Source organism: Equus przewalskii, chromosome 30, assembly GCF_037783145.1.
Source record: "Equus przewalskii isolate Varuska chromosome 30, EquPr2, whole genome shotgun sequence".
In the NCBI taxonomy this organism is placed as follows: Eukaryota; Metazoa; Chordata; class Mammalia; order Perissodactyla; family Equidae; genus Equus; species Equus przewalskii.
Genome location: NC_091860.1, coordinates 25,694,874 through 25,722,289, shown reverse-complemented (window position 1 = coordinate 25,722,289; position 27,416 = coordinate 25,694,874). Strand labels below are relative to the sequence as shown.

Here is a 27,416-nt window from a genome sequence, read left to right as displayed (position 1 = left end):
ACATTTCCCATCTTAAAAGAAGAAAGCATCAACTTCCCCCCATCCTTTCTCATCTTCCGTCACCACCTTACTTCTCTCTGCTGTTTTACAGTAGAATCCTTAGGAACTGTAGACAATCACCGCCTCCTCTTTCTCTCCTTCAACCCTCTCTGGAACCCAATCCGAGGGGCTTCCGGGCCCACAACTCCCCCCCAAACTGGTCTCATCAAGACCACCTGTTGATGTCCGCATCACCAAAGAACGGGCGGTCCTCAGTTCTGTTCTTATTCTATCCCGTGGGCAGCGCAAGGCAGCGTCCACCACGCCCTCCTCTGTGGACACTCTATCCTTGCCTCCAAGACTCCAATCTCTCCCAGTTCTTCTGAGTCGCTGCTCACTTTTGCTGGATCCTTCCGTGTCCCCTCCTTCAAATGATGGTGAACTCAGGGCTCAGTCCTCAGACTGTCCTTCTCTGTCTGCCTTCACCCCACAGCGCATCTGGCTTTGAACATTATCCATACACTAGCAAACCAACGGTTACCAAATTTCTATGCCCATCCTAGACCTTTCCCAGAACTGCAGACTCATCTATCCACCTCCACGTGGATGTTTAATGGGCAAACAATCTGTCCAAACAGACAGATCTCATCTGTGCTCTGGGCTTCCCCTTCTCAGTAACTTCCCTCTTCTGAAGGCTGAGGCCAGACTTTGGAGGCCTCCGCGAGTTCTGTTACTCTCACGGTCCATACCCAACTCACCAGGAAACTCTCTGTACCCCAAATCTATTGCTTTACTTGTTTCCGGTCCTCTCCCACTAGTGCATAAGCACCAAGAAATCAGGGACTCCTTTTATTGCTACTGTATTCATAACAGTTAGAACTACACCTGGCAATACTTGGTGTTCAATAGATATTTTTTGGAATTTGCTCAGTGAATTTCAATATGGGTTACTGAAATTAGCCAAAACTATTCTGCACATCCAAAAATTAATGACTAATTCACTCCCAGAATATATTCGATACCAGATAATCTATGAGAATGGAGGCCCAGGAGAGAGCGCTATTTTCTTTGTGACAAAATCCTATCCTATATGATCTTGATGAGAAACTTCAACAAAGGGATCTTATCTTCTTTACAGATAAATAATAAAGACTTAACAACAAAAAATTTTGTGCTTTTCCTTTGCCAGCCTTCCCAGACACTGTCTAGCATCCTGATAATTCCTGCATCACGGATTGTGTGTGTCATAGTTTACACCCACCCGCGAGCTTGGGACATCATTCTTAATGGGTTAATGTTCAGCAGAAGCTTAAAACAGCAGCAACAAAAGCTCCACAGAATATCATCCAGAGGCAAGTCTCCATTTTTGATTTGTTGACTGACAAATGGATGTCACCCAGGCAAGATTTTGCCTCTGTCCAATATTACCTGAAAAGCGAAGGTCCTTAATAGAAGACCATATTTCCCGCTGCCTCAACATCCCATTCTCTCGATTATCCTGATAAACCCACGGCTGCTTTGAATAATAAAAGCGGTCTTCGTTTGCAGTATATCATCACTTAAACAGTGACGGCTGCTTCAGATTTCTGACTTCCTAGGTTCCTACATGAAGGCTTTCTAGTTTTAAGTAAAAGTTGTTGTGACAGGCAGCCAAGAAGAAATGCTCAGAGATGTACGATGAAGGAGAAATTCCAACAAGTCATCAGAGAACCCCCACAGGTGGGAAATAAACACTGTCGTCAAAACCAAGCGATGGCGGGAATGACCATGTGGCCAGGGAAGCCCAATTCCAACCTGCCAGGTCCCACTGAAACTTCCGAGACAGGCCAGGCAGGAGCCGTGTCACTTTCCCTCTTCGGGACACTGACGTCACTATCCGCAGTCGAGCATCTCTGCCTGAGGGCAGAGGAGGGGAAGCCAGAGTGGTCCATGTATTCTGAGGCTCAGAGAGCAAATAGGGCTCCAGCCTTGTGGAACCAGAGGATCTCTCTGGAACCTCCTGCTCAAACCCATTTCACATGTCAGTGGAGCAGAGTGGAGGCAGCACGGGTCCAGAACCCCAAGTAACAGCATGTCTGCACAACTCGCTTTCTGCTTCAGATTCAATATTCAGTGTTTCAACCCTGTGCTGTGATGTCCGAAATCATACTTCACTTGACTGGCTTATACTGGTCACTCTTCACGGAAGAATCTCAAAGTCAGAGATAATTACCAGATGCCAGTGTTAGCCTGACTTCTTCTATTCCTCTTTGCCATGGAAAACAGGGTTCTGACATTGGGTCCTGAGCCATAGAGATCACACGAAGCCCCGGGAAAGTGAGACTGGGGATGAGACCAAGGGGAACGCAGAAAGAGGCACCTCGGTAAGAGTCACCTTTTTCTATCCTTTTACTGTCAAAGCAACAAATGGCACTGGGTCCAGATCTAAAAGCCACCACATCTACTATTCCCATTGACCCCAAAGGACACAAAACTGGGGTGTTATTCTAACACAACCAGGCACAGATTTCTGCTGGTGTATTTGTATGCGCCTGTCAGAATGAGGCAGGCCTAGAAGGGAGAGGAGAAGACGAGGCCCCCTCCTCTGTCTGCAGGGGGACTGTCAATCCATTGAGGGGGGGCAACATCCTGCTCACCATGACCCTGGCATCGTCAGCGCAGTACCCATTTTTGAGTCACTTTTTGCAAGGTTAAAGTAATCACAACCTGTTCTCTTAAATGCCAAGGAAGGCCCACCTGGTCACGTCTGAACCTTTGCATCCCTTCATCAGGCTGTGACGAGGAGGATCAAGTGACTCCCTGATCCTCTTAAGGATCAATAGACAGATACATTGATTGATTCATTGATAGAGAGATAGAGAGATGGATAGACAGATATAGATGGATGATAAGTGGATGAAACACAGATAGATAATAGACGGATGGATAGATGAACAGATACACAACAGAAAGACAGACGGATCGGTGGATGCATACACGATACAAAGATGGATGGATGGATAGACAGATGATAGAAAGATGGATGGATGGATAGATACATGACAGAAAGATGGATGGATGGATAGACAGATGATAGAAAGATGGATGGATGGATAGATACATGATAGAAAGATGGATGGATGGACGGATGGATAGGTAGGTGGGTGGGTGAGGTGGGACAGTGTGGGGTGGGTGTGCACACACGTATGTATTTGTATTGTACCCATGAAAAACAACATTTCTGCCTCGAAGCCCTCTGTGGTCTTACTTATTTTATCTTATCAGCCTACTCCATTACATTCAGACTGATCTCGATGTCAGGTTGAAGGCACAGGTCTCAAGTCAGTGTCTGTGGCGATCTCAACTAGGGGGGGTAGAAGGTACGGTGGAGGGAAAAAATAAGCCACAGAAGCTCACACTTCAGAAAGATTCTGAGTGTCCAGGATTCTTGCTGCTTCCTCCTAAGTCTTCTTTCGAGCACCAGAAAGAAGGAAAAAGGGGAATATAAAATCAGGTGCTTTATTTTTACCTTTTCATAGAAAGCGCACAACGTGTCGATTTTCCCTCTATAAATGTCCGTCTCTTAAACAACTGAACCCATGCTCCCCAAACACAGCACGGAAGACTCAGGTCATTTCTGCTGCCGAATCGACACAATTCTAGAGCAACAAGCAGCTTCACACGTCTCTAAGTAATGTGAAAAATATGAAAAAGGACTCCTGGAGTTTGGTTCCCCACTAGAAATGATATGTTTCTCTTTTTTGGCTAAAAACAGAGGTTACATACTAGGAAATAATTTAAGGCAAATAACGTTTATGAAAAACCACAGATGCTCCCCAAATCTCTGTTAAGCCACCCTGGGATTTCATCCTGGTATGTTGCCTTTATAGCCGTGGCCTTGAGAGTCTCTATGCAAACAGAGTCTCTGATTCTTCCTCAGTTGGTGTTTTCAGAGTCACGTCTGCCAGTAGGACCTGGTCATGTTCTCCTCCTTTCATCGGGTGTCTCTATCAGCAGCTGAACTTTCCATCGCAGGACACAGGATGGGAGTTAATACGGCCCATGCTCCACTCTCCTCTTTTCTCTTGTGCTCACGCTGGCTCACTCACTCACTCTCTTTCACACCCAGACATAAACACCCACCCTATTACACAGTATGGAGATTGCGTCTAAAGTGCTAAGCAGAAATTTCCTGAACACCTTTGTGAAAGACCAACAAGACTCTATCACCGGCTGCTAACAGTCTCAGAGGGCGGGAAGTCTGTGATACAAAACCTCTTCACTTTACCGGGGGCCCACATGGAGCTGCAGTCCATGTCTATCTTTGGGAGGCCCTGACATTCCCGGGGCAGGCGTGGGGGTAGAAGTATTTGGAATAGAAAAGGGCAGTCCCGGTTGACAATGATCATACTGAGCATGCAGGTGTGACTGACAATAAGCACCATCATTAACTGTCTTACTGAGGTCCCACCCTCCATGCGACTGTGCCCAGGGGTCCCACACCAAATGCCCCAGCCCCTGAAGGGCCGCGAACAGGCTCAACCGGCCCCCTCCTCTCAAGGCCTGCTCGTCTTAAATTCCCTTATGCAGGATGACTGAACTTGACCGGGCCGGTCACTGCTTCCGGCTCCAGCTCCTTAGAGGTCACATACCTCCCTTTGCTGCGCCCTGTCTGGAACTGAGGCTATCACAGCTCCTAGTCCCTCACGAGCCCATGCAAATCTAATACACAGAATGCACATGGCCCAGAAAGATAATAGAGACACGCATCAATCATCATTCTTGCCAGAACCTTCCCGCTCTCCAGCTCAAGACTCCTCTTTTCAGTCTGCATTTAACCTCTCCGAAGGCCGGCTGTGCATCCACACCCACAGACATTATCTATTTCTAGCAGACCCGACAACCAGAAAACAACTATCACTTTACATTTTCCAAAGATGTAAAACCCTTTAACTGCTAAACACCACTGATGGCCTGAAAATGCAAACTAGCTCTGTCTTGGCTCCAATTACCTCATTCTCTTTAAATAAAATGGAATTTGAAACCAACCAAAGAGAGGTTCTGGGGCTGAAGGAAGAGCATTAGCATAAACATTGCTTGGCAGAACTTACATTTTTTCTACCACTCACAGAACTGAAGTGTTTGCCTTCTTTTTTTTTTCTTTCCTGCCTCTTGCATTTGCTAAACATAAGCAAAAAACTAGTTTTGTCATCAGAAAACTGCTCTGGCCTGGCTTTTAAATTTGGCTGCTGACTCCTATCGGGGAACTGATCAGGGATAACTAGTTTTGACTTAAAAAACCATGCAGGAAAGGAAAACAGCCCAGCCCCAAAGAGAGGGCTGAGGTCATCTTGTTTGTTAACAGAGCCAGCAGGTGACCAAAGACCTCATTTTAATACTGGAACACCTGGTGTGGACCAGTTTTGCAGGCAGCTTCAAAGAAACCCATCAATTCACGGCATTTTTGTCCACTTCTGTGGTCCTTTCTAATCACTCAAAGCAAAACAGGCAGAAATACGGGCAGACGACATTACCGTAGCAAAAAGGCACTCACAGGCCAAAAGCACTGGTGGACTGAAGAAAGTCAACACTCGGCCTGATCTCATACAGCGACAGAAATTCTCAGTGTAATCCTGGTTCGATTTCATCTTCGATGGAGTCTATTACTTGCAGGAATCTATTGTCTGTGCCAATGTGTACAGGTGGAGTTATCACCCTCCACTTAGCCACATCCCCACTGCCTTTCAGGTGTTCCTTCCCCACCAACCGTCTTTCTTTAGCTACAAATTTCTCATCGATGGAACCAACTTGCCACGTAGGCGGAGCCAGACCGGCGCTGTCTGATTTCAGGATGTAACGTCCTAGCGTAATGTCCAAGGGGAGCTATCTTACATGAGAGCAGGTCCAAACCGCTACTAAATAAGAACTGATGCAGAGTCCAGGAAGACGCCCAGGCCCGCAGGAGACCCTTGACACAGTTTTCTGCCCTTCCTGTGTCCAGCCTCTGTGGTCCTTCCAGTTAAGATGCTGTAAGTGTTCCTTTCCATTCTGCTTCCCTTCCTCCCAGGGCACCATGGATGCTCCAGGCCCCCGACACACTTCTCCCTCTACCAGACAGGCTGCCAGCTTCCCTTGCCCCCAGAGCCTGTGGGACTCCCATGTGATCTCAGAGCACTGTGCTCACCCTGTCCCAGGACCTAGGACGCCCACTCCTCAGCAATATTCTATTTGCTCATTCATCTTTCCCACTAGACTGGGAGCTCATTAACAGCAGGAACCACCTATTACACACTTTCTGTGTTAAACGCTCCCAAATAAATAACAACAATAGCCTGATCAATTTCTGATAGGGTTTCTTCTCAACTGGATCCCCGATATTTTCTCTCTAAAATAGATTGTTTTCTCAATATAGAAAAGTCTGCAAGTGAGAATACCTCTGATGGCCTGGAAAAGCCAGCGGGCTCGGCTTTGCTGCAGCGATCTCATCTCTAAGTAAAATGGAATTGGAAGCCTTACAGGGGTTCTCGTGTTGAGGGAGCTGCATCAGCACAGCGTCGCTGGGAGGGCTCCTGTTGTCCGGACCGGGAACTCGAGATTCCTCAGGATGTCGAAGGAGGCCATTCACAAGCAGGCCCCCAGCTTCTCGATCCCGCCTCACCCTGAAGCACCAGGCAAGCCAGATTTCTCTCTTTCTTTCTTTTCAAAATCTAACATATTCTTTCACACTTATGAATTATCCCCAGCCTAAGAACCTATCCAATCCTCCAGCCATACGTGACCACCTTCTCTTCCCAGACACCACCTTGAACTTCCACCTCTGCCTCCTTATCCACTCTGTGCATGGCAGGTCCTCTCAGTGTGCCTAAGCCAGATCAAGTGTCACTCCCTCCTCCTGTGCTCCCAGAGCACTTCTGTCTTGTCTCTATTGAGCAGTCACCCTACTGTACAACCAGGTTAGAATTATGTCATCCCCCCAACAGGAATGTGAAACGCAAACAGGCAGAAGGCAGGGGCCGTTTATTCTCTGACCCAGTACTTTATGCAGCGCCAGGCTCCCAGAAGCAGCCTAAAAACATTTGTTCAATGGATCAGTAGATTGCTACGCCCAGGGAATTAAAGCACCTTCATCACGGTACGGTCACAGTAAAGAAGACAGATGTGTGTCCTTTCTCTTAAGAGAAAGCACTAATGTGTGTGAAAAAAGCAGAGACAGAGTGCCAAGAACGGTTCCAAAATTCCCATCCGTCTGCAAACACCGTCAGGGAAGAAGCCATAAAAATGCAACAGCGAGGACAAACCTCCATTAACGTAATGAGGCGTCACCTCTGCCTGCAGGTCGGCTCCCAAAGGCAGGGAGAGAAATGGGAAGCAGTACCACGGAAATGATGAGCGGCCTGGGCCTCGCCTGGGCGCCACCCGTGACACAGACTTCATGCACGTGCCTAGAGCCCGTCGAAGCACTGATCACACGTTGTCACCCCTGCTGTACGCGGTACTGCGGAGGGAGGGACAAAAGATGCCACCCCCGACCCGGTAGAGGAGTGTCCCCTCTCAGCAATACTCTGGACCAGCTCAGGAAGCCCTCCCAGGCTCGCCGACCTCTTCAGAGAAACCTCTCTCCAGTCCTAAACCCTCCCTCCACGCACAACTCTTCCTCCCTCTGTCTTCCCGAAGCTCTTTACTCAAATCTAATGCAATGCTTCCCTTACTCCGGGGAGGAATGTCTACGCCTCCCACTAGACGGTGAGTCTTTCATCCACAGCGACACCACTTCCATCTGTGGATGCCCAGCTCCCAGCCCGCGGGACGGAGAGAAGGCAGGGGCCTGGCGAACGTCCCCTGGATTGATTCATGTTTCCAGGATCTCCTTCAGGAACTGCGCCCACACCTGTGAAAAGAAGCCGTCCGAGACCCGGGAATGCACTTTACCTCTTTAAGAACCAGGACACACTTGCCGGGCCCCACGGACTGCGGCAGCTCTGCAATCCTCCCCTTGTTCAGGTAGGGGCCTGAGAAACACCTGTGGTTGATGAAGAGCTGAGGGCAGCAGTACTTCCCGTTGACGGGACCTGCGGGGAGAACATCACCGCTGAGGCCTCCAGAACCAATGGAACACCGGCTGCAGCCACGGAGCTGCCAAAACTACCCAGAAGCACATTGTGTCTTAATATCAGAAGGTTTGCAGCCACAGGAGCATCTTAGAAATTCGGATTATTTTTTCTACCATATAAATGAACTTTTCTGTTTGTGACGCAGGATTCCAGATGCACAAAAAGATGCAGAAACTAAGACAATGACATCTAAGGTATCACTATGCACCTTAAGAAAAAAAACCCACCAGTCACAGAGCTAAGTTTCCCTGTGTATCCTACCCCAGAAACTGCCCCCACCCTCCCTCTCAGAGGTAACCACCACCCTGTCTCCAGTATTTATCATTCCCATGCAAGTCTATAAACTTTACCACATGTATATCTATGTGTGTATTGGCAAGCAATATATTTTGGATATTTAAAAAATATTCCATAGATGGTTTTCTGCAACATTTTGTTTGTTGGTTCAACATAAAGTTTCTGAGATCCATTCAAGTCAGTAAATGTGTTCATTCATTCTTCACTCCTGTATACTATTCCATCGTATGAATATATCACAATTGTATTTTCCATTCTATTATTGATGGACATTTTGTTGTTTTTACCTTTTCAATAGTACCAACAGTGCTTTAAGGAACACAACCACAAAAATCCACTTCCGCTTATGGACAAGAGATTTTTCCAAATATATAACAAGGCACGGAATTGCTTGGCTGTGGGGTCTGCATACCTGTTTTCCTAGACATCACCAAACCATTCTCCACAGTGCCCACTCAAATTTATACTCGAATAAGCACTGCATAAGAGCCCCTGCTGTCCCACATCCAAGCCAGCACTAGGTTTTGTAGGGTTCTCCATTCTGCCAATCTGATGGGTGTGAAATGTCCCTCACTGTGGCTTAAACCTGCATTTCCCTCATTATCCTTTCAATTTAGAAAGTGAACAGGGCAAGTTGCTGGTCTGGTTGTGTCTCAAGCTGGTGTGTGGAAAAACTAGAATAACGAACGGTAAGATGCCACCCCAAAGCTTCGTGACATCTGGAGACACAGAAGGAGGCTTCTCTTACAGCTCATGGACACCCTCTCCCTCCACTGCTCCCAGCTAAGTTGCAGGAACAGTGGCTTTCCTGTATAACACTGTCATTAATGTGGGATGGTCCTCTAACAGCCCAGAAAGGCTTGCTCTCATAGGATGTCAACTAACAACCAACAGTTAGAGGGAGAGAGGTTATTTTTCTGGGGATAAGACAAAAGGAGTAAAATAACAATTACAGACTCTAAAAGCGCAGCAGACACGGTTCTTTTAAAACCACTCTGAAGTTTGAATTCTATACAACAGGCAAAAAAGTGAAGTCCCCAGCTGCATCTCCATGGAAATTTTTTGGTAGGATTACTCTGCCCATAAAAAATTAATTTTAGTAAGTCTACTCATAAAATTGCTCCCTTTACACCAAAGATAACTTTGATTAATAGAATTCTTCCATGGCATATAGGTTTAAACCCTGGAATTCAGAGCAGGTTTCACTGGGGCTAGAAAATAGCATTCTTGCACAACCAGAGGCACTCACAACTAGGGTATGCAACTAGGTACTGAGGGGCTTTGGGGAGAAGAAGAAGAAGAAAAAAAAAAGATTGGCAATAGACATTAGCTTAGGTGCCAATTTTTTTTTTTAAATAGAAAACAGAATTCTTAAGCAACCATATTACTTAATGTACAAACACGTCTATAATCAGATTTGCGGTCAAAGGGTAATTCACATTTGTATTTTCAAAGGTTACTGTAAAATGCAGGACTTTATACACTAAAAAATGTATGCTATTCACAACTGGCTATTCAAACATAGAGGTTTTAAGGAACAATTCAAAAGCCTGCATGGACTTAAGTATCAACCACTAGTGTAAAAATCCAAGTGGAACTGCATAAAATGTCAAAAAAGGAATGCCTAGGGCTGGCCTGGTGGCATAGTGGTTAAGTTCACCTGCTCCGCTTTGGCAGCCTGTGGTTTGTGGATTCAGATCCCAGGCACAGACCTACACACCACTCATCAAGCCATGCTGTGGCAGCATCCCACATACAAAATAGAGGAAGACCAGCACAGATGTTAGCTCAGGGCTAATCTTCCTCACCAGGAAAAAAAAAAAAAAAACGCCTAATAATGATTTTTTCAGCTCCTTCTTTTTCTACATGCTCTTCCATGATACACAGCCCTACGTGGGCTCATAATTTCCAAGTAACACACTTTCAGACCAAAAGAACTGTCCCAAGCTACTGACCAAGAAGCAGAAAAGAAGAGGCACAGAGAATTTAGCTTAGAAATTAAAAACAAAAAAAGGCAGGTATTTTCAATAAGTAGCAATAGAAAGGAAGAGAACAGACTCGAAGTTGAGTTATTCTCATACTGACTCAAAAAGATGTGCATGTCTCTACTCACAGCAACAAACTGGGAAGAGACAGGGGGCCCTAAATGGGCTCATTTACCTGTGCTGTCCAGGTGAGGAAATAAACAAAGGTCGTGAGGTGTTTTCTCAACAGGCACTGTGGATGGCAATCTGTTGACAAAGAAAATAAAGCTGCCATGGGTCACACGCTTTAGAAGAAACTAATACATTCCAAAGTCTTCTTATGGCTTAAAACGACTATGACAGAATCTAAGAATGTGGGAGGACAGGAAATGGGCATCCTGTAGCAACATCAAGAAGCAGATAAAAACCATCTCAGGCAGGCTGTCCTCAAATTTCTGTAATAACCCTAAGAAGCCAGTGGACCATCTGCCCGCGTGAGTTCATCACTGATCAATGAGGTTCTTCTATCACTCCTGGGCTTGTCTCTCGTTATAGAGTTATAATAATGTCCTGAATTAATTTTGGACACGAAGAAACATCAACTTGTACTGACTTTAATTAAAGTCAGATTTCTCCCCTTTAATGTCTAATTGAAAACCACTTTCTGCTGACACTTTCTGGTGTCCGTGCCTGTGCAGGTCACGGCCACGTTAGAAAGAATACCTTCAAAGAAAACCTAGGAACTGATGCTTCTTAAAAATGGGAAGCAGGCGTATTTTAGGACAGAATTCTGTGTTACAGTTCAGTGAAATGTTGCTGAATAAATATAAAATCGTGTAGCCTCAGGGGGAAAAGAGGTGAATTGAGATTCACAGGGGGATCCAGGTTGGCTGCGTGGAAACCACAGCTGAAAAGCAACAAACTCAGAGCAAACCATTACGAGAGATCTTAGTGGGGACGTCGACGGCACCGGTTTTCAAGTGGGGTCCCCAAACTGGCACATCCGCGTCACCTGGGAATTGCTAGACATGCAGATGCTCAGGCCCCATGCAGACACCCTGAGTCAGAAATTTTGCAGATGGGGCCCACAATCTATGTTTCAACGAGCTAAGTGACCAGTGCAGGTAATGGATGAGAACCACCGGTCCACGGACTGCAAATTTAGGAGTTCTCATTCCAATTTGGATTCAATGATGGGATTGTTATTTTATTATTTACTCTCTATTTCAATGTTGTCCAGATTATTCACCTGACACACCGTGTTTAGAAAGGAATGTACAAAAAAATACCCACAAAACCGTGATTCACATTCAAATCAGAGTTCAACTATGATTCAATTTCATTTTACTTATATTTAAACTTGGGTACATGAAAAAAAGGCTGTTTTCAATTCCCTTTCCATCAGCATATTAAGAAAACAGAATCAGCTGGCAGGGGATGTGTATTTTAGATATTTTCCAACACATAAAAATGTTACCAACAGTGACAATTTTCCAAAAACATTACTTCCAGCTTGTACACAGGCTGCCTGAACACCCTCCTTCCTCATAAAATTACAATTGAAATGTGGGATGCTTTATATTCATTCAACAATGTACGGCCTACAAACTTGCTCACATGGAAACTAACTTAATGGTCCTAAAAGCCCTGAGAAATTGTCTTTTACAAATGAGGGCATTGAGAGGCAGAGAACTAAGGCCACTTGCTCGAGCTCACCCAGCTGGGAGGTGGCAGAGTGGGCTCAGACTGAAGGCCCTGCCTGCCAGGCCTGGCCATGACTAGTGATGGGGAGCATGTGGTAGGGATGGGAGAGTTCTGGGCACCCTCTCGGGGCATCAGAACCGCTACCACAGAGAACCGTTCCTAGCTACTGTGGGACTTGAGATATCCTTCAGGTATGCTGAAGTGGAAGGAAAGTGAGAAGTTACGAACTGGAGAAGAAATTCCTTTAGAAGGCGGCCCCCACCCCCCGCCTCGCCCTGTGGCTGAGTGGTTAAGTTTGCACATTCCGCTTCACTGGCCCAGGATTCATGGGTTGGGATCCTGGGTGCAGACCTACACACTGTTCATCAAGCCATGCTGTGGCAGCATCCCACAGAGAAGAACTAGAATGACTTATAACTAGGCTATATAACTACATCCTGGGGCTTTGGGGAGGAAAAAAAAAAGGAGGCCCCATATCCTGCCCATAAAGGTGACCAAATGAATAACAGCCAATACACATTACTGCTATCTTTACTACTGCGCTATGTGTTAACTAACTTCCTAATAAAAACAGCCATTTTTCCCAACCTCCAGAGACACACTCCATCATTTAACACATAGTGTTTGAAAAAGAACAAAAAACTTACTGTTTTTCTGGTTGCACCACTGCAATCTTTCTCTTCTTTTGTGCTATAAAACAGGCAAAAAAGAGAAAAAGAGGAAAATCAGCTTTGTTAGCTAGTTGGGCAAAAGCATTTTTAAAAATAGCTTCGTGTAACACAGTTTTAAAGTAAAAGTTTAAATACTGAAAAGGTCTTTCATTCATGACACAGTTTCATCTTAATTTCTTCCGGCAGAAAATAGACTTTGACTTATCAGAAACGAGGTCTAAATAGAATGTGGCACAGTTAATTTTTATCACTGCACTGGCTGCTTTATTTTAAAATGTGCTTTTAATAAGAATGAAAAAGAGCACGCACATGATACCTCACAGAAACACACCTGGTAAGAGAAACTGTTGTAAGCACAATTATCCTGATGATTTTTTTGTCCACAGAAAGTGTGGTAAGTCAAATAACATTGCCATAATAGCATACTCCAAAATTAGGATTAGAGGCATGTTTTAAACTATGACATTTATTATTGAAAGGAGGACGGGTGCCTAGCAAACATGTCTGTCAAATATTGAGATAAACCAGCCAACAATAATTTTTTGGATAAGAACCTCTCCAGCTTATATTTATAATTGATTAGAATCACAGTAACAAAGACAGACCAGAGCTTTTGGCATCCACTAATTTTGGCACAGATAATCCTGCATCTTCCAACATAAGCATAAATTAATTCCAACAAAACTTCTAAAGCTGTTAAGAGTTTGGCGGGTTTAGACTTAAGAGTTTGCCTCTTCAAAGCAAAATGTATGCATAAGAAATGAAATGAAAGCAAGCATAAATAAGAGAAATAGTCGATGAAATTTCATCCACTCTTAACTTTGTTAGTATTCAGTTCCAGTTACTACTATGAAAAAGGCAAGCTGTGATCTGTACGGTGGAAAACGAGTACAGTGTAATTTGTCAAACTAGGTCTCTGCAAATAGGGGTAGAGATGCCCAAACTCTGTGACCTTCTGGTAAGGAGCCAACAACACAACAGACCCAGATGCGAAATGCAGAACAGAAGAAACACAATGGCCACCTTAACCCAGACTTGATTTGGCCCCAGAAAAACTCAAAGCACCTGTCACCTCCCAAATCCACGTGAAGGAGGGAGGAGGACACAGGACACAAGGTTCTGTCTGACACACAACTAAGACCAGGGTTTGGGCCCCAAACTCATGACCCAATCCAGGGAGGACCTACTGGCTGTGCTGGCGGAGAGTCAAGAATCTGCATCACTTTACATGGGGGTGGTGGAGGGGCGGCGGATAGAAGGCCCTTGAGATTGCAATAATTATCCTAAGCTGGAAATTTTAGAAATATTTTAAAGTGTGGGCAAGATATTACTCTCACTGGATCAGATTCACTGAGCAGTGTGGTATACGGGACAGAAGAATCCCTTACAATCCACCTCTGTCTATAGTCTGAGCTACCGACTTTGTTTCACACAGATAATGCCCCCACCCTAGTCCTAATGAATATCGAGGAGCAGGACTCTTAAGGTCCCTTCAAAATCGGCTGACGTCAGGAAAGGGGAGGCCAACTGTGAGATGGAACTTTCTTTATAGCAATGTTCTGAGCATCTCCATAAGTGCACATACAGAACGCTTCGTGTACACACAGTATACACCTTACTGCCACAAAGAAGTAACATTAGCATGTAAATTACATAAAGAAAATATTAGAATTATCTATTTCATAAAAAATTAAAACCCCTTATCTTTAAGGGCCCATAATTTTAAATAACACTTTTGATACACCTTACAGTGGAATAATGAATGTCAAGATTTATTAGGTCTCGAAGACTTTTAAACGGTACCATTTCATGATAATGCCCCACCATAACATATGTTCAAACACACTGCTGCAGACCTTTAAGTGCGTGCGTGTTGCTGGGTTGATGCTAATATTGCTTTAATTTGGCATTTTTGGGATCAGAAGGATGTGAAGTAATGCGCTTTTCAAAGTATAGCTGAAATCCCGCCAGTTAGTTAGAGTTAAGAGCATTAAGTGTTTATTCCTATGTCAGTAAATTATTGGGGCCAATTATGATCTTTCGGGGTAAACCTCACAAGAAAAATTAGTTCTTCCTCAGATATGATAATACAAAAATAAGGTACTTAAAGTTTTTCTAATCAAAATAACGAACTGTATAAAAAACTGGGAGTGACGATTCAAGACGTTTTCTCTCTGTCTCTCTCTGTGACCTTCGATTGTCCCATCACTGTGACCTATCGGTCAACCTGTGAAATGCTTCTAAATATTCCTCTCACAGACACTTAAAAGGAAAAACGACATAAAAATATTGGCGCTCTGTGGAAAATCTAAAGCCCTTTTTTGATTTTTACAACTTGGATATCCTATCTTTTACAACACGGCCTGTTTATTTCACCCAAATCCCAGACGGCAGCCACCTCTGCTCCAAACTGGTCCATACTTACACACTGTTTTGTGTGGTGTGGTCAAAGGGTAAGAATTGGCTTCACACCAGCCCACTGGGAAGATGTCCATGGATTCCACGTCCACGATAAACTCCGGAGCAGGAGTCTGCAGGCCTGCATTGGAACAAAGAGGTCTTAACAACAAAGATGCAGACAAAGAACGGAAAATGCAGAGCATGCCTGAGAGTGAGCATTCCCTTGAACGTTAAACACAAAAACGACAGTAGTCCTACGACAGGTACAAATGCCGACACGTAAAACAGCAAGAGTACAAGGGGTTGGAATAAAAGGGGAGTTTGGAAAAGAGCTACATCCCACTGAAAACAGCAGGAGGAGGAAGGAACTTAGGAACAACTGGCATGGGAGCCAGAAGTGCTGGAAGGGGCAACGTGTCCTCCTTGTCTAAGCACACCTTGGAAATGAAGGAAATGTGGCCAAGCTTGGGGTAGGGGCCCCAGGCACACGTGTAAGCCACTCAGACGTACTTCACCCAACCCCAAGCAAAGAGCAGCCGTCAACCAAAGAAAGTTAACACTACAATTCAAAGGAACTAAGACTCAATAGCACTGGTTATGGTCACTACCATACCGATGACACCATTTCTCTAGGGAACTTGTTCACTTATCAATTTGATCGGAGTTACTTATTTTGAACTCCTGCATCTTCCGCCTGCAGATTTCTGCCACATGACACAAAAGCCATTTACGTAGGCAAGTCTTTTTATTGTGGATCTGCCTATCTATCACCTCCTTTCAGAACCACAATAACATAAGGCTTTATGATATATCAGCATTACTGCTGAGAGAATAAATTTGGAACCCAGCAAACTAGTGAAAAGAAGAAAACTCTACTCAACATCAATAGTTCTTTACAAAGACACTTTGAGGGAAGACAAGTTCAAACCAAGAATCAGAAGATAAGAGCTCCATTTATAAAGTAATTCACTGGCTCTGACCACTGAATCCTGCTTTGGTTTGGTTTCTCCACTGAGAACCAAGAGGAAAATAAGCCAGTAGAAGCCCACGACACACCTGTGTCACCCCATGACATCGGATGAACTCTGAATCCTATCCCCACAAAACCATGACTTCAAGAAGCTAAACACGAGCCAACACAAAATGGTCCTGACCATCTGAACTCTGATTTGAGTTACATGGGTTCCCTACCTCTTATGTCTCATCATAAAGTCAATACAGTGAAAAGGGAGTACGCTGTTTGATAAACACAGACTCCCAATTTAGTGTGAAACTGGTATGTTGTGTATTTAAAGTGCCCTGAACATGCTGACACCAGATTCTCACACACACACATTATCATCACCATCAGGCACGTTGAACTTTTGATTTGTTCTCAAAGAAAGCAATTACTGTGCTTATCAATCCTAACTTTTTTTCTGCTGAATTCTCCCATAATTTTAAGGCTATAGAAGCTAAAGGAAGGCAAGCAGGTTTATAGGGATTATTTTTCAACTTAGTTGAATGAATAGAAATCATTTCTGTCTTATTATATGACTCAACCAATGTTTAACCTATTCGCCAAAGAAATCATCGAGTAAACAAAAAGACGTCCAAAACAGACAAAAGGGAAGGAAACTCTCCAAGTCGCTTCAAATACGGAAGTGATTTTCTTGTCCTGAAAGGCACACAATTCTCCGGAGGGTCCCATGCAGGTGGTCAGGGGGCTGCTCCCCCCATTACACAGACTCACAAAAATGGCGTGGGTTTCTTAGCTACTCCACAATTTTGTGAACAGGCTGAATTCACCTTCTGGACACATTTGTATTTCCAGATTTACGTTTAGGTATAAATAAGATTTTCAAGGTCAAAATGGTGCATCAAAAGGAAGCATAAAGTGAACTTTATGGCTTATCCCCCCTCGAATTATAACTTTCGTCTTCTCATGTTCTGCCGGCTCAAACATCACATCGTATTAATACTTTAAAATATACTTTTCTATAATACTGTTTACATGAACATAATATTTTTAAGGCTGTCTTTACCATACTTTAAAATTCTTTGATCATGCTTTCCACTCAATTAAACAAATATTTTAAGCTAAGAGGTGTCAGTTGCCATGTCCTCAAGAAAAGTATATTCCTGCCTACCTTCTACCCCCAAAATAGATGCCCCTTTAAGGCATCTATTCAACAAGAACTGATGGAAAAGTGAGTTATTTATCACCCAGGAAAGTTTTCCTGACCATGAAAATTTTCCAATCCTATTCTGATGGATGGGTACCAATTCTTTATTTCCCTTTATCAACCTTACGAATGTAGACACATCTGACTGGCCTGAGAATAAGCTTTCAAAACATAACCCATGATTTTCCAAGATTAGAGACCCAGTAGCTTACAAAATAATCCATTAAAAATGTATGCAATGCTCCTTCTTGACTATTCCAGGATTGCCAAAACTACCTACGCAAAGTTAGACGTTCCAAGAAGAAGAACCTCTGTAATATTCTTTATTATTTTACAAAAAATTCTTTTATGAACAACACGGGCTGTGCTCGATCTCTGGCTTGGTTTCAGCTGCGGAAAGTCATTACAGATTCTACTCATTCCTTCTTATCCAGAACTTTCATCTCGAAAAACCATCAGGAAGTCTAAATCTCCATCCACAGGGAAGTACTTAAGTAAATTATGGTGCCTCCATATGATGAAGTATTCTGCTACTATAAAAGAGAAGGAGAAACCTCTTTATAGACTTTTATGTAAAGATGTATATATACGTTGAGTAAAGGAAAAGCTGGGTACAGAACACTGTGTATATATAGCATACTACCATCTGTTTAAAAAGGGGAAATCACATATATTTATATGTGCATACGATAAATCTGCAAGGAAATGCAAAATACTATTACAGTGGGTGTCTGCTGGAAATGGAACTCAGCGGCTGTGGGCTGGGAGGAACAGAAGCGGGAGAGAGAATCTGACCACAGATATTTTTCTGTATTTTTGGCCCTTGTGAATGAATTTCCTATTTTACAACTCAACCTCACTATCCCCACACTAACAACAAGATATTCAGCGAAGAAAGGCGGCGTTTTCTACATGAATCCTGTGTTGCCACAGAGATCAGATGAAGGAAGGACAAGTCAGCTGAAAAGATAACCAAAATGAAGCTACGATGCATCATTCCACTGCTCAGAGGAGAAAGACTTCCATACTCACAGTGCAAATGGATGAGCACAGATATTTGTAAGGATCCCTTCGGAATCTGAAAATAGTTCTGCAATTTGCCACATCCTGCGACTCAGTCCTCAGACCAGCGGATCCCGTCTGCTTCCACAAGGTTCCGCCCGCCCTTCTAATTGCACAGGCTGTATCTTGACCTAATCCAGCAGACAACTCGGGTCTGCAAGAGAATCAGTGACCTGTTCTGGGCAGAACATCAGGATGAGAAAAGCAGATGGTTCGTGGTCACACTGAGGTCACTTCCTGGGAACGCAACCCTCTCAAACCAGTAACAGAATCGGAAGGACTGCTGCGTCTCAGTGAAAAGCTGGGATGGGAAGAAAGGCAAGAGGAATTTAAGGGAACAGGTTGACCTTGTTCAGTACCCTCTTTAATAGTTAAAGGCCACAGCAAAGTGTGAGGGGCCCAATTGTGCCTGAAAAGGAAAAGCACCAGAAAAAGCAAAAGCTAGTTGATGATCTGTGAGCAAGCCAGCAGTGGATGCCGGGATCCCCACAGGCCGTCTGTCCTGCTTCTTCACCCTGCAGACGCCTCTCTACAGAACAAGGTTTTAAAGAGCCCCTTTGTCAGCTCTCAAGCTCAACTCCTAAGGAATAAAGAGACGGGCACAACTGGGACTGGCAAGATCAAGACACGACAGGAAACAGACAATCTGAAGGAAAACAGAAAGGGGATTAAAGGTGTGCGTGGAGAGAGAGACACACACACACATGCACAGCAAGTTTGTTCCAAGCTTTTAATCCTCACAGCAACCCTAAGAGATAGGGACTATTTCCATCCCCATTTTATGGATGAGTAAACTGAGGCACAGGAAAAGATCCAACAGCTGGTAAGAAGCAGATCCAGGATTTGGACCCAAGAAAATCTAGCTCTGGAGCCTTAGAAAGCATCCTAGCCAGGCCGTTTTCTTTCCCTCTCTTTTTGTGGCTGTCTAGCATCTATCTCCTTCGAATAGGGCCCCATGTCTTTTTGTGGAATTTCCACCATGCGGTGGCTATTGCAGCCTCCCACAGAAGGGGAAGGGACCAGACCCACCCTCTCTGCAGGCAGATGATGATGGTCTCAGGCCTCTTGAACAAGCACGTGGTCAGACAGAAGTCACCGTCATCACAACAGCAGCTTGAAAGTCCAAACTCTGCATTGGTTCCTGCTGCAAGGCCTTGTGGGGTGGTGATCCCCCAACCTCCCATCAAAAGCCTCCTCCCAAATCCCCATGTCACTTACTACAGCCAAAGCCAGTTCTGGCCACCAAGAACCCGTATAACTGAGCCTCAGCTTTGGGGACAAAACAGATTTGGGAGTATTAGAAGCCAGTTCCCACTCTTGGGCCACCTCCTAAAAAGTGACCAGCAAATACTGTTCCAGTATCCTGATTTGCAGAAGCAGCTTCTCCCCAAAATGTCTCATGCAGGCCACACCTCTTTTTAGAGATTTTAAAACCACCCACACGGGCTTGAAATATAATTACTCTCACATTTGCATTTTGCCTTGTTTCATTTTTGCAAGCCTGTGAAAAATGCTTATTAACCACCTGACTTTTTCACAAATTACGGAAAAGCTTAAAGGGCAGTTTTCTGCACCTGGTCTCTTGAACATAGTGGCTGCCTCACACAAGTTTCTCTGAAGCATGCCATGCCTTGCCCATTTCATCTCCTAGACTCCTTCGCAAACTCTAGTGTGTGAAAGAATCATCTCGAGATGGTGACTTTGAAAATGCAGATTCCCAGGGGCCGGCCCGGTGGTATAGTGCTTAAGTTCACACATTCTGCTTCGGCAGCCCCCAGGTTTTCAGGTTCGGATCCCAGGCGAAACCTATGCATTGCTCATCAAGCCACACTGTGGCAGCCTCCCACATACAAAATAGAGGAAGATCGGCACAGATGTTAGCTCAACAACAATCTTCCTCAAGCAAAAAGAGGAAGATTGGCAACAGATGTTAGCTGAGGGCCAATCTTCCTCACAAACACACAAAAAAAGGCAGATTCCCAGACCCTGTTCTCAGATGCACTAGGTCTGAGGAGGCCCCAGGAATTTGCATCTTAATAGGGCCCCCCCCCCCGACACCATTGATTAAGATGTGGAGGGTAGTTTGCTGGAATAGAACCAAGCATACAAAAAAACTGACCAAGGAGTTTGTGAATTTTAGCTTACAAGGATAAAATAGCTCACTGCCTCAAAATTTGGTTAGCAAAACAGCAGTTCTTATGGGGCTGCTGTATCTTAAATCACTTTCTCATTTGGCAACACAGATTGTATTTATTCCTCTTATCTATTCAGCAAGCACTTAGCAAGCAAAGTGCACACGAACTCTTGTACAAGCAATGTGCACCGTGACAGGCAGACAGGAGTACAGCCCCTTGCAGTGGCTCACAGTGCTAACAACAGCATCCGGACGTTTAGGGACACGTGAGCGCTCGATTCCGACGCCGCACAGGCTCCACGCGGGGAGGTTAAAGCTAAAATGAGAAGGGGCTGCCTGTCCTGCTCACCGACTGTCCTTGCTGCCCTTCCGTTCACTGAGCACTTACTGTGATGTGCCGACCACGACAATGCACCTTACAGACATTAATGCTGTCAGCCGGTCTCCACAACCAGCCTAGATGGCAGAATCCATTATCGTATATACATTTTACAGAGTTGCACAAATGAGAAAAGAGATTTCCCACTTGCAAAGCACTCCATATCACACACCCAGAAGCAGAGGTGCACGATGGGAGGCGGACGCTCAATGCCCTGTTCCGGAACTTGAGTCTCCACTCTGTAAGAAATACACACTGGTGCAACAGGAGGAGGAAGGCAGGGACTGTGCCGTACGGCGCTCACTCTTGCAGCCCCATGAAGATGGCAGAGAGCAGTTAGCAGACTTCTGAAGTCGTAAGGGTAAGGGTTGAAGACGTGGATTGGAGCATGGCAGTGCGCAGAGAGAGCCAGAGATGGAGAGAGGGCGCTGAGACACTGAAGTGACAAGGTCGTGGGGCAACGGGAGCGGGGCACACAGACAGGAGTTTTTCTGGTTTCTAACTTGGGTAAAATCACGGTGCCATTAGGTCAGACTTGATACTGGAGAAGAAAATATGGGGGCTACAATAGCACCGTGTGGTTGGGAAATGCAACGTCGGTGTGGAGATGTTGTGCAGGTGGAGGCAAAGGGGAGTTACAAATATGTGGCCTGTGAGCGTTGGGGAGCTGGGTCGGTCAGCACAGAACTGCCCCCTGAAGGCACAGAGAGATGAGACAGCGTGGGCCCTGGAGAAGGACAGGACCGTGAAGAACTCTGACCTTTACATGTGGGGAAAGCAAAACAAAAGGGAAACCAAGGACACTTAGGTAAGGAAAAGTTGGCAGGAAGAGTAACCTGCCTGGCCCGCATCCCGGAAAAGATGGAGGGGACCATGGAGGAGGGATCCACACAGGTAAAACTCGGCTAAGAGGCAAAGGGACGCAAACCACCTAGAGATGGAGAATTACGATGATGGAGAAAAAACTTCCATGAAAAACAAAACATCCCAAGGAAAAACCAACCCAAGCAAGACATGGAGCATCTATATTAGCCTTTTCAACAAGAGGAAAACTGAATATGAGGGGAAAAAATGGAGATAGGAAAGGTGATTACTAGTAATAGAAAGGACATGGTACCTGCCATATAAGGGGCGTGAGTCGTCAGGGCGAAGGCATCCTGTTTATCCACTGATCCCCGCCCAAACGTAGGAGCAGAGGTAACCAGGCATGTCCTGTGTTGTTACTTAATTTAAAAAATGATACCTCGTTTACCAGCTACTTCTATGAAAAAAATAAGCCTCCAACATTTCAGTATGTAATCTAAGATCTTCTATATTCCACTTCCACAAAACCAAGTCTTCTTTTATGATTAGGTGGAGAGAGGGAATGCTGGTTATGGCTGGCTGGCTCTCAGCACCAACTGCCACCTTCCCCTCTGCCTGCAGGGCATGGAGATTTGGAAATTCAACTCCCAGACTCCCTTGCATGATAGAGGACCGGGTACAAAGAAGGTTCCACCAATGATATCTACTCATGTGGGATGCAAAGGACGGAATGAGGCAGAGGTGATCTTCCCGCTCTTATTCCTGACGACAAGGCAAGGTCACGGTATGTGTTAGCTGCTCGACTGGGTACTTCCCTTTCTATTCAAAGGCGTCAAGGGTCTCTGCGGTGGTTAAAACTTATAGCCTGGCATTGAGCTAGTTATCAGAGTAAATTTCATTTTACTGCCTCCACATTCCAAGAAAATGTGAGTTCTGGGCCTCGAGAGACGTGCAGAATTTAATTCTGACTTGATCTGAGCATCTAGAATGGCACTGTCCCAAAGAACTTTCTACAAGGATGGAAATGTTCTGCATCTGTGCTGTCCAAAACAGCAGCCTCTAGCCTCAAGTGACTATTGAGAATTTGATTGCAGAGTGTGTAACTGAGGAACAGAAATTCTAATTTAATCTTCATTAATTTAAAATGAAATGGCCACATGTGGCTAGAAGTTACACATGGGACAGCACAGATCTAAGATCTATTATTATCTCTCGAGAATCTGTCCTGCAGGGGTTCTGATCTGGGGTCTACGAATTCCAAGGAGGTCTAGCCAAGGATTGTTTTGACAGGGCCCATGAATTGTCTGAAATGGCATCAAAAACGGTATACATGTGCAAGTGCAGTTTTCTGAGTCTCAACAGCTTTCATCAGAATCTCAACGGGGTCTGTCCCACCGCAAATGTGAAAATCTGGGGACTGGTCCAGGAACGCCAACATCTTCTCAGTCCTAATAAGATCACCTGGTCCAAAGCAGATTTAATTTTCCAGGAATCTGGTACAGGAATGACCCAGGCCCTCTCTTAAAATATTTTTTCATGCCCACCTGGTTTTGGCCCTCATCCCCATGCCTGACATGGAATCGAGTTTGCCACAAGGGGCTCAGCACAAAACTCCACCAACCTTGCTGTGTATGTTACCTCATTCATTCACTCATTCATTTGTTCACTCGCTCATTTATTCATCCATCAAATATTTGAGAAGCTACAAAGCACAGAGGACAAGGAAGGCAAGAAGCGAGCTAGTTCAGGCCTCGGGACCCTAGATGGACAGCGAACTGGAGGCGAGGGATGAGAGGGGCAGAACTGGGCAGCTGATTGGAAGTCTCTGTAGGAAGCAATTAGAGCCAGGTGACACCTCCGCCCAGGTAGATGGCTGAAGGTTCACGTTCTAGAAAAGAGGAATCAGAGCGACTTAGAGTCAGAAAGACCAAGCGATGGCTGAGAACAGGGAAGAGAGAAGGGCAAAAGAGAGAGGATATGTGGAAGGCCATGTGTCAAAAGTAAAAGGTCTGCATCCTTCCGCCATCATTCCCAACAACACAGGTAACCCGTCTGGGACACTGCCAGTGGCAGGTAAAGAGTGCAAGGACAGGGTCCCTGACCTCAGAGGGTGCGTAAAACTTAAACGGAGAAAAGGAAACCAGCAGAGGACCACATGCCAAGAGACCTATCCCACCACAGCCAAGAAGCTGCCAGAAAATCAGATAAATCAGGAAATGCCACTGGACAATTCTGAAGGGCATGCATTACTTAAGAGCGGAAAAGGAGGGTTCACATTCGACCTTGAACTGTCCCTGAGCCTTGCACTTAAATACCTACGCTGAAACGCTACGCGAGCACAGACTTGGGGTCCACACGTTGGTCACAGTGGCCGTCACCTGCAGAAATCAGGGACCACATCCGGACCAGGCCCTGTGTGTCCTGTGCTCATCAGCGTGGACTGCAAAGTTCACCGTGAAAGGATTCAATACCTGAACTCTGAGAAGCTACGCAGAGCACAGATTCACAGACCGAAATTTATACAGTATGCTTCCCCGTAGTGACTGTGGAAAACTTTTATTCTCTCCAGATTTCATTTCAGAGGGCAGCAAAAAGCAAAGACCATGATGCCTGTAATAACGTGAGCTGATGGCGTGAGGTAAGCTGCCTGCACTCACATTTGGACACTTCTCCTCAGACCTGGAGACTTTGGGTTGTCTTTGCTTTTTGCTCTCTGCACGTTTCTTTTTAACAAACTGGAACTGAGAGGCACTGGGTATGGAATCCTATGGGGCTGTCATTCTCTCTCTACATTAGAAATACAAAGAAACTAACAGAGAATTTCTCACCTATTTTTATTTGAACGCTGCTCCCAATTTCAAAACCAGGCTGTGTGGCTCATGTTCTAAGGCTTTCTACAAAAATTTCTGCAGTAGCCATAACTCAAGGAGCTACACAACTTAGTAGAAATGAAGCCTGTCGTCGTTCTTTTATGATATAAAATAGTATTAATAATAATGGGGATAAGAGAAACCAAGGAAGGCAATGCAGAAACGGAGACCTTCCTGGGGAGTCTCAGGGCTGGGAGGGCAAACAGAACACCCACAGCCTAGCTGTCCCACAAGAAAATGATCTGAAATGACCATAAAGTGATGGCTTGTGAGAATGCTGGTGGATGCGTGTGTGAGCCAGTCTGTGTGGCTGCAAAACTAAAGGCACTAAAATGGAAAGTAATTGATATCATGCGGAAAATGCGCAACATTGTGGATACGATCACCGAGAGCAGAATATTAACATCAGAGAAAACACCAAGACATCCCTTCTGAAACACAAAACCCCATAATCATAAATTGCCCTCGCTCACTGTCAGAGGTTTGTGAGAGCCTGAAATTCTTTTCAAATATGCACCTAAAATAATACTACACCAATCTCATATATTTTATTCATTACTCCCTCTTCAACAGCAGCTCCTTTATAGACACTTAAAGAACGATCGACTTCCAGAGAAGTCAAATACTAAATAAGAATGATCACTTTAATTACCTAAAAGTGGTCAAGCAGCCATGTGTTCAAGATATTTCAAATCAATTTAACGCATAAGAATAATTAAAAAATTGTGACGAAGCATTTATAAATTTAAAGTGTCAGATCAATGGTCTATAATCAGAATCGCCAGCATCATAAAAATAATTTAACGGCCACAAAGTGACCATGGTGAATCTCTCACATTATGGCCCCCGGACTGAGGAAAGAAAACAGTATATACATAAAACTGTGAAATCATGAGAAATAAGGGCCATTAAGCTTGCTGTCACTTTAAAAGGTTCAGTAAAAGCCAAAACCAAAACAAAACAAAGACCCAAAGTCCAAGCAAGATTAAGGAGATTAAATGGAATTTTACATTGTGATGAGCCAGATGCATAATTTTGACTAATAATTCCAGGTAGATAATATTCAACAGATTGTTTAAAAAAATTTTTTAAATGTATAAGATCTGGCGAAACGGGCAATCTATTTTCTGATCTGCTTCCTAATGCTAACTAATTTTCCTTAGCACACGGATGAAAGCACTCTGAAGAATAAGAAAAAGAGCTGGCATGAGCTGACTCATGTTTCTGTGCTATAAAACCAGAAATTTACATCCAAAGAAAAACAACCATAAAGAGAAAAAAGACTGTCCAAAATGTTAAACATACACTAAATGTGGTTCCTCATTCTTTTGAAGAATTGGGAAGCTGTAGGGGCTGGCGAATTCGGCAACAAAGACGACATCAAGCGCAATGAAACTGAGCCCCAGGCGTATCTTAATGGCTTAGCCAGTTTCTCCATCTATAAAAATCCGGGCACTCTTACTGCTGTCTGTGCCAGGTAACTAATAGACGTAAAGTATTTGGAAGTACAAACTGCTAAATAAATGATGAGTGGCACAGAATTTTAACCACAAGGTGCTAAATAATGATGGAACGTGGGCTTTGAGCTTCACCATTTTCATTTTCAAATTAATAATGCAAACAAGACTCCTGTCTCCTAATACGGCTTACTTAGCAGAGTAGGAGGCAGCGAGTTCAACGCAGGCATTCGGAATCACGGAGGGCATCTTGTTTTTCCAAGAGCGGTTGACTCAACTCTACACGTAGTAACCAAAATAAGGTCATGTTCTACTCCTGTGGCGGCAGGAACATGACTGTTAAGCCTCTGTCTACATTTTGGCTAATTCCGACAAAACACCATTCTACTTGAAAATCCACAAAGCCATCAACTTTCTGAGAATTCCTTTTATTTTAAATTGATCTTGAAATCCTAAATCATAGCAATGTTTTAAACTAGTTTCTTGGCATTAATGACACATATGATATTCAGCTAAAATCACTGTTCTCTACCCTTCTCCTTTTCTTGGACTATATAATATTTATGAATGGGAGGCCTATCTAAAAAAATTTCAATGCTTTTTAGACTTGCTTATTAAGGACATAAGGATGAAGATATTGGCACCGATTTCACGACCTTCCAAACTTTCTATTCTAAGAGTGGAGTGAGCATGTCATAAGATTTAAAATATCACCAGGAAAAACTATTTTATTATTCATATCTAGTCTTATTGCTTTTCCATACACATTTGAAATAACTACTGAATGTTATGAAGCTGAAAAACAAACAAACAGAACAAAACCCCAAAGTATTTTAAACCACAGAAAGATGGAAAAACCTTCCATACAAAACTTATTTTAATTCTTTCTCATGAAAATATAACATCTGGAAAATGGTCTTCTATCTAAATCCAAAATCTGATCAAGGTTCTGCTTACAGAGTACACTGTTCTGTGCATTATCTGTACAACTGTAAATAACATGTCGCTATAAAGAACAGTTAAAACACCATTCAGCAAACAAGACTAAATCCTGTTTATTATATATGTGGGGCGAAAGTCTTCTCCAGTTACTATTTTAAGGAAAAATTAAACGTCTAAGGAAGGAACCAAAGTAAAAGGCATTATTCACATGAAAATGCAAATATATAATTTTATCCTCATAATAACCAAGACCTCAAATGCCAGTTTCAGCGACTCACGTTAATTTAATTGTGACATTAGCTTTCATAATCATAGATGTAAAAAGACCACTGCGTTCCAAACATAATTATCACACCAGCATCTCATTTCATGAAATTATTAGCTAAGATGAGAGACTCTGAACAAATTTATATTTGATTCGTTTCACTTATTTAAGAACACTGAATAATTTAAGATCTGTTTCCAGAAGAGGAACACGAAAGGGGCACTTCCGAGAAG

The 27,416-nt window shown here is 44.1% G+C and overlaps 1 protein-coding gene across 7 annotated transcripts in view; it reads right to left on the bottom strand.

The window, feature by feature from the left end:
• Positions 1–27,416, bottom strand: part of SFMBT2 (Scm like with four mbt domains 2) — a 244,238-nt gene that overhangs the window by 39,999 nt on the left and 176,823 nt on the right. For all 7 annotated transcript variants that reach the window (XM_070601099.1, XM_070601103.1, XM_070601097.1 and 4 more), the window contains 4 exons: positions 15,131–15,244; positions 12,682–12,724; positions 10,527–10,597; positions 7,888–8,027 (listed from right to left, as the gene is read on the bottom strand). In XM_070601099.1, coding sequence (XP_070457200.1) covers positions 7,888–8,027; positions 10,527–10,597; positions 12,682–12,724; positions 15,131–15,244 — 368 coding nt within the window. The remainder of the gene's footprint in view (positions 1–7,887; positions 8,028–10,526; positions 10,598–12,681; positions 12,725–15,130; positions 15,245–27,416) is intronic.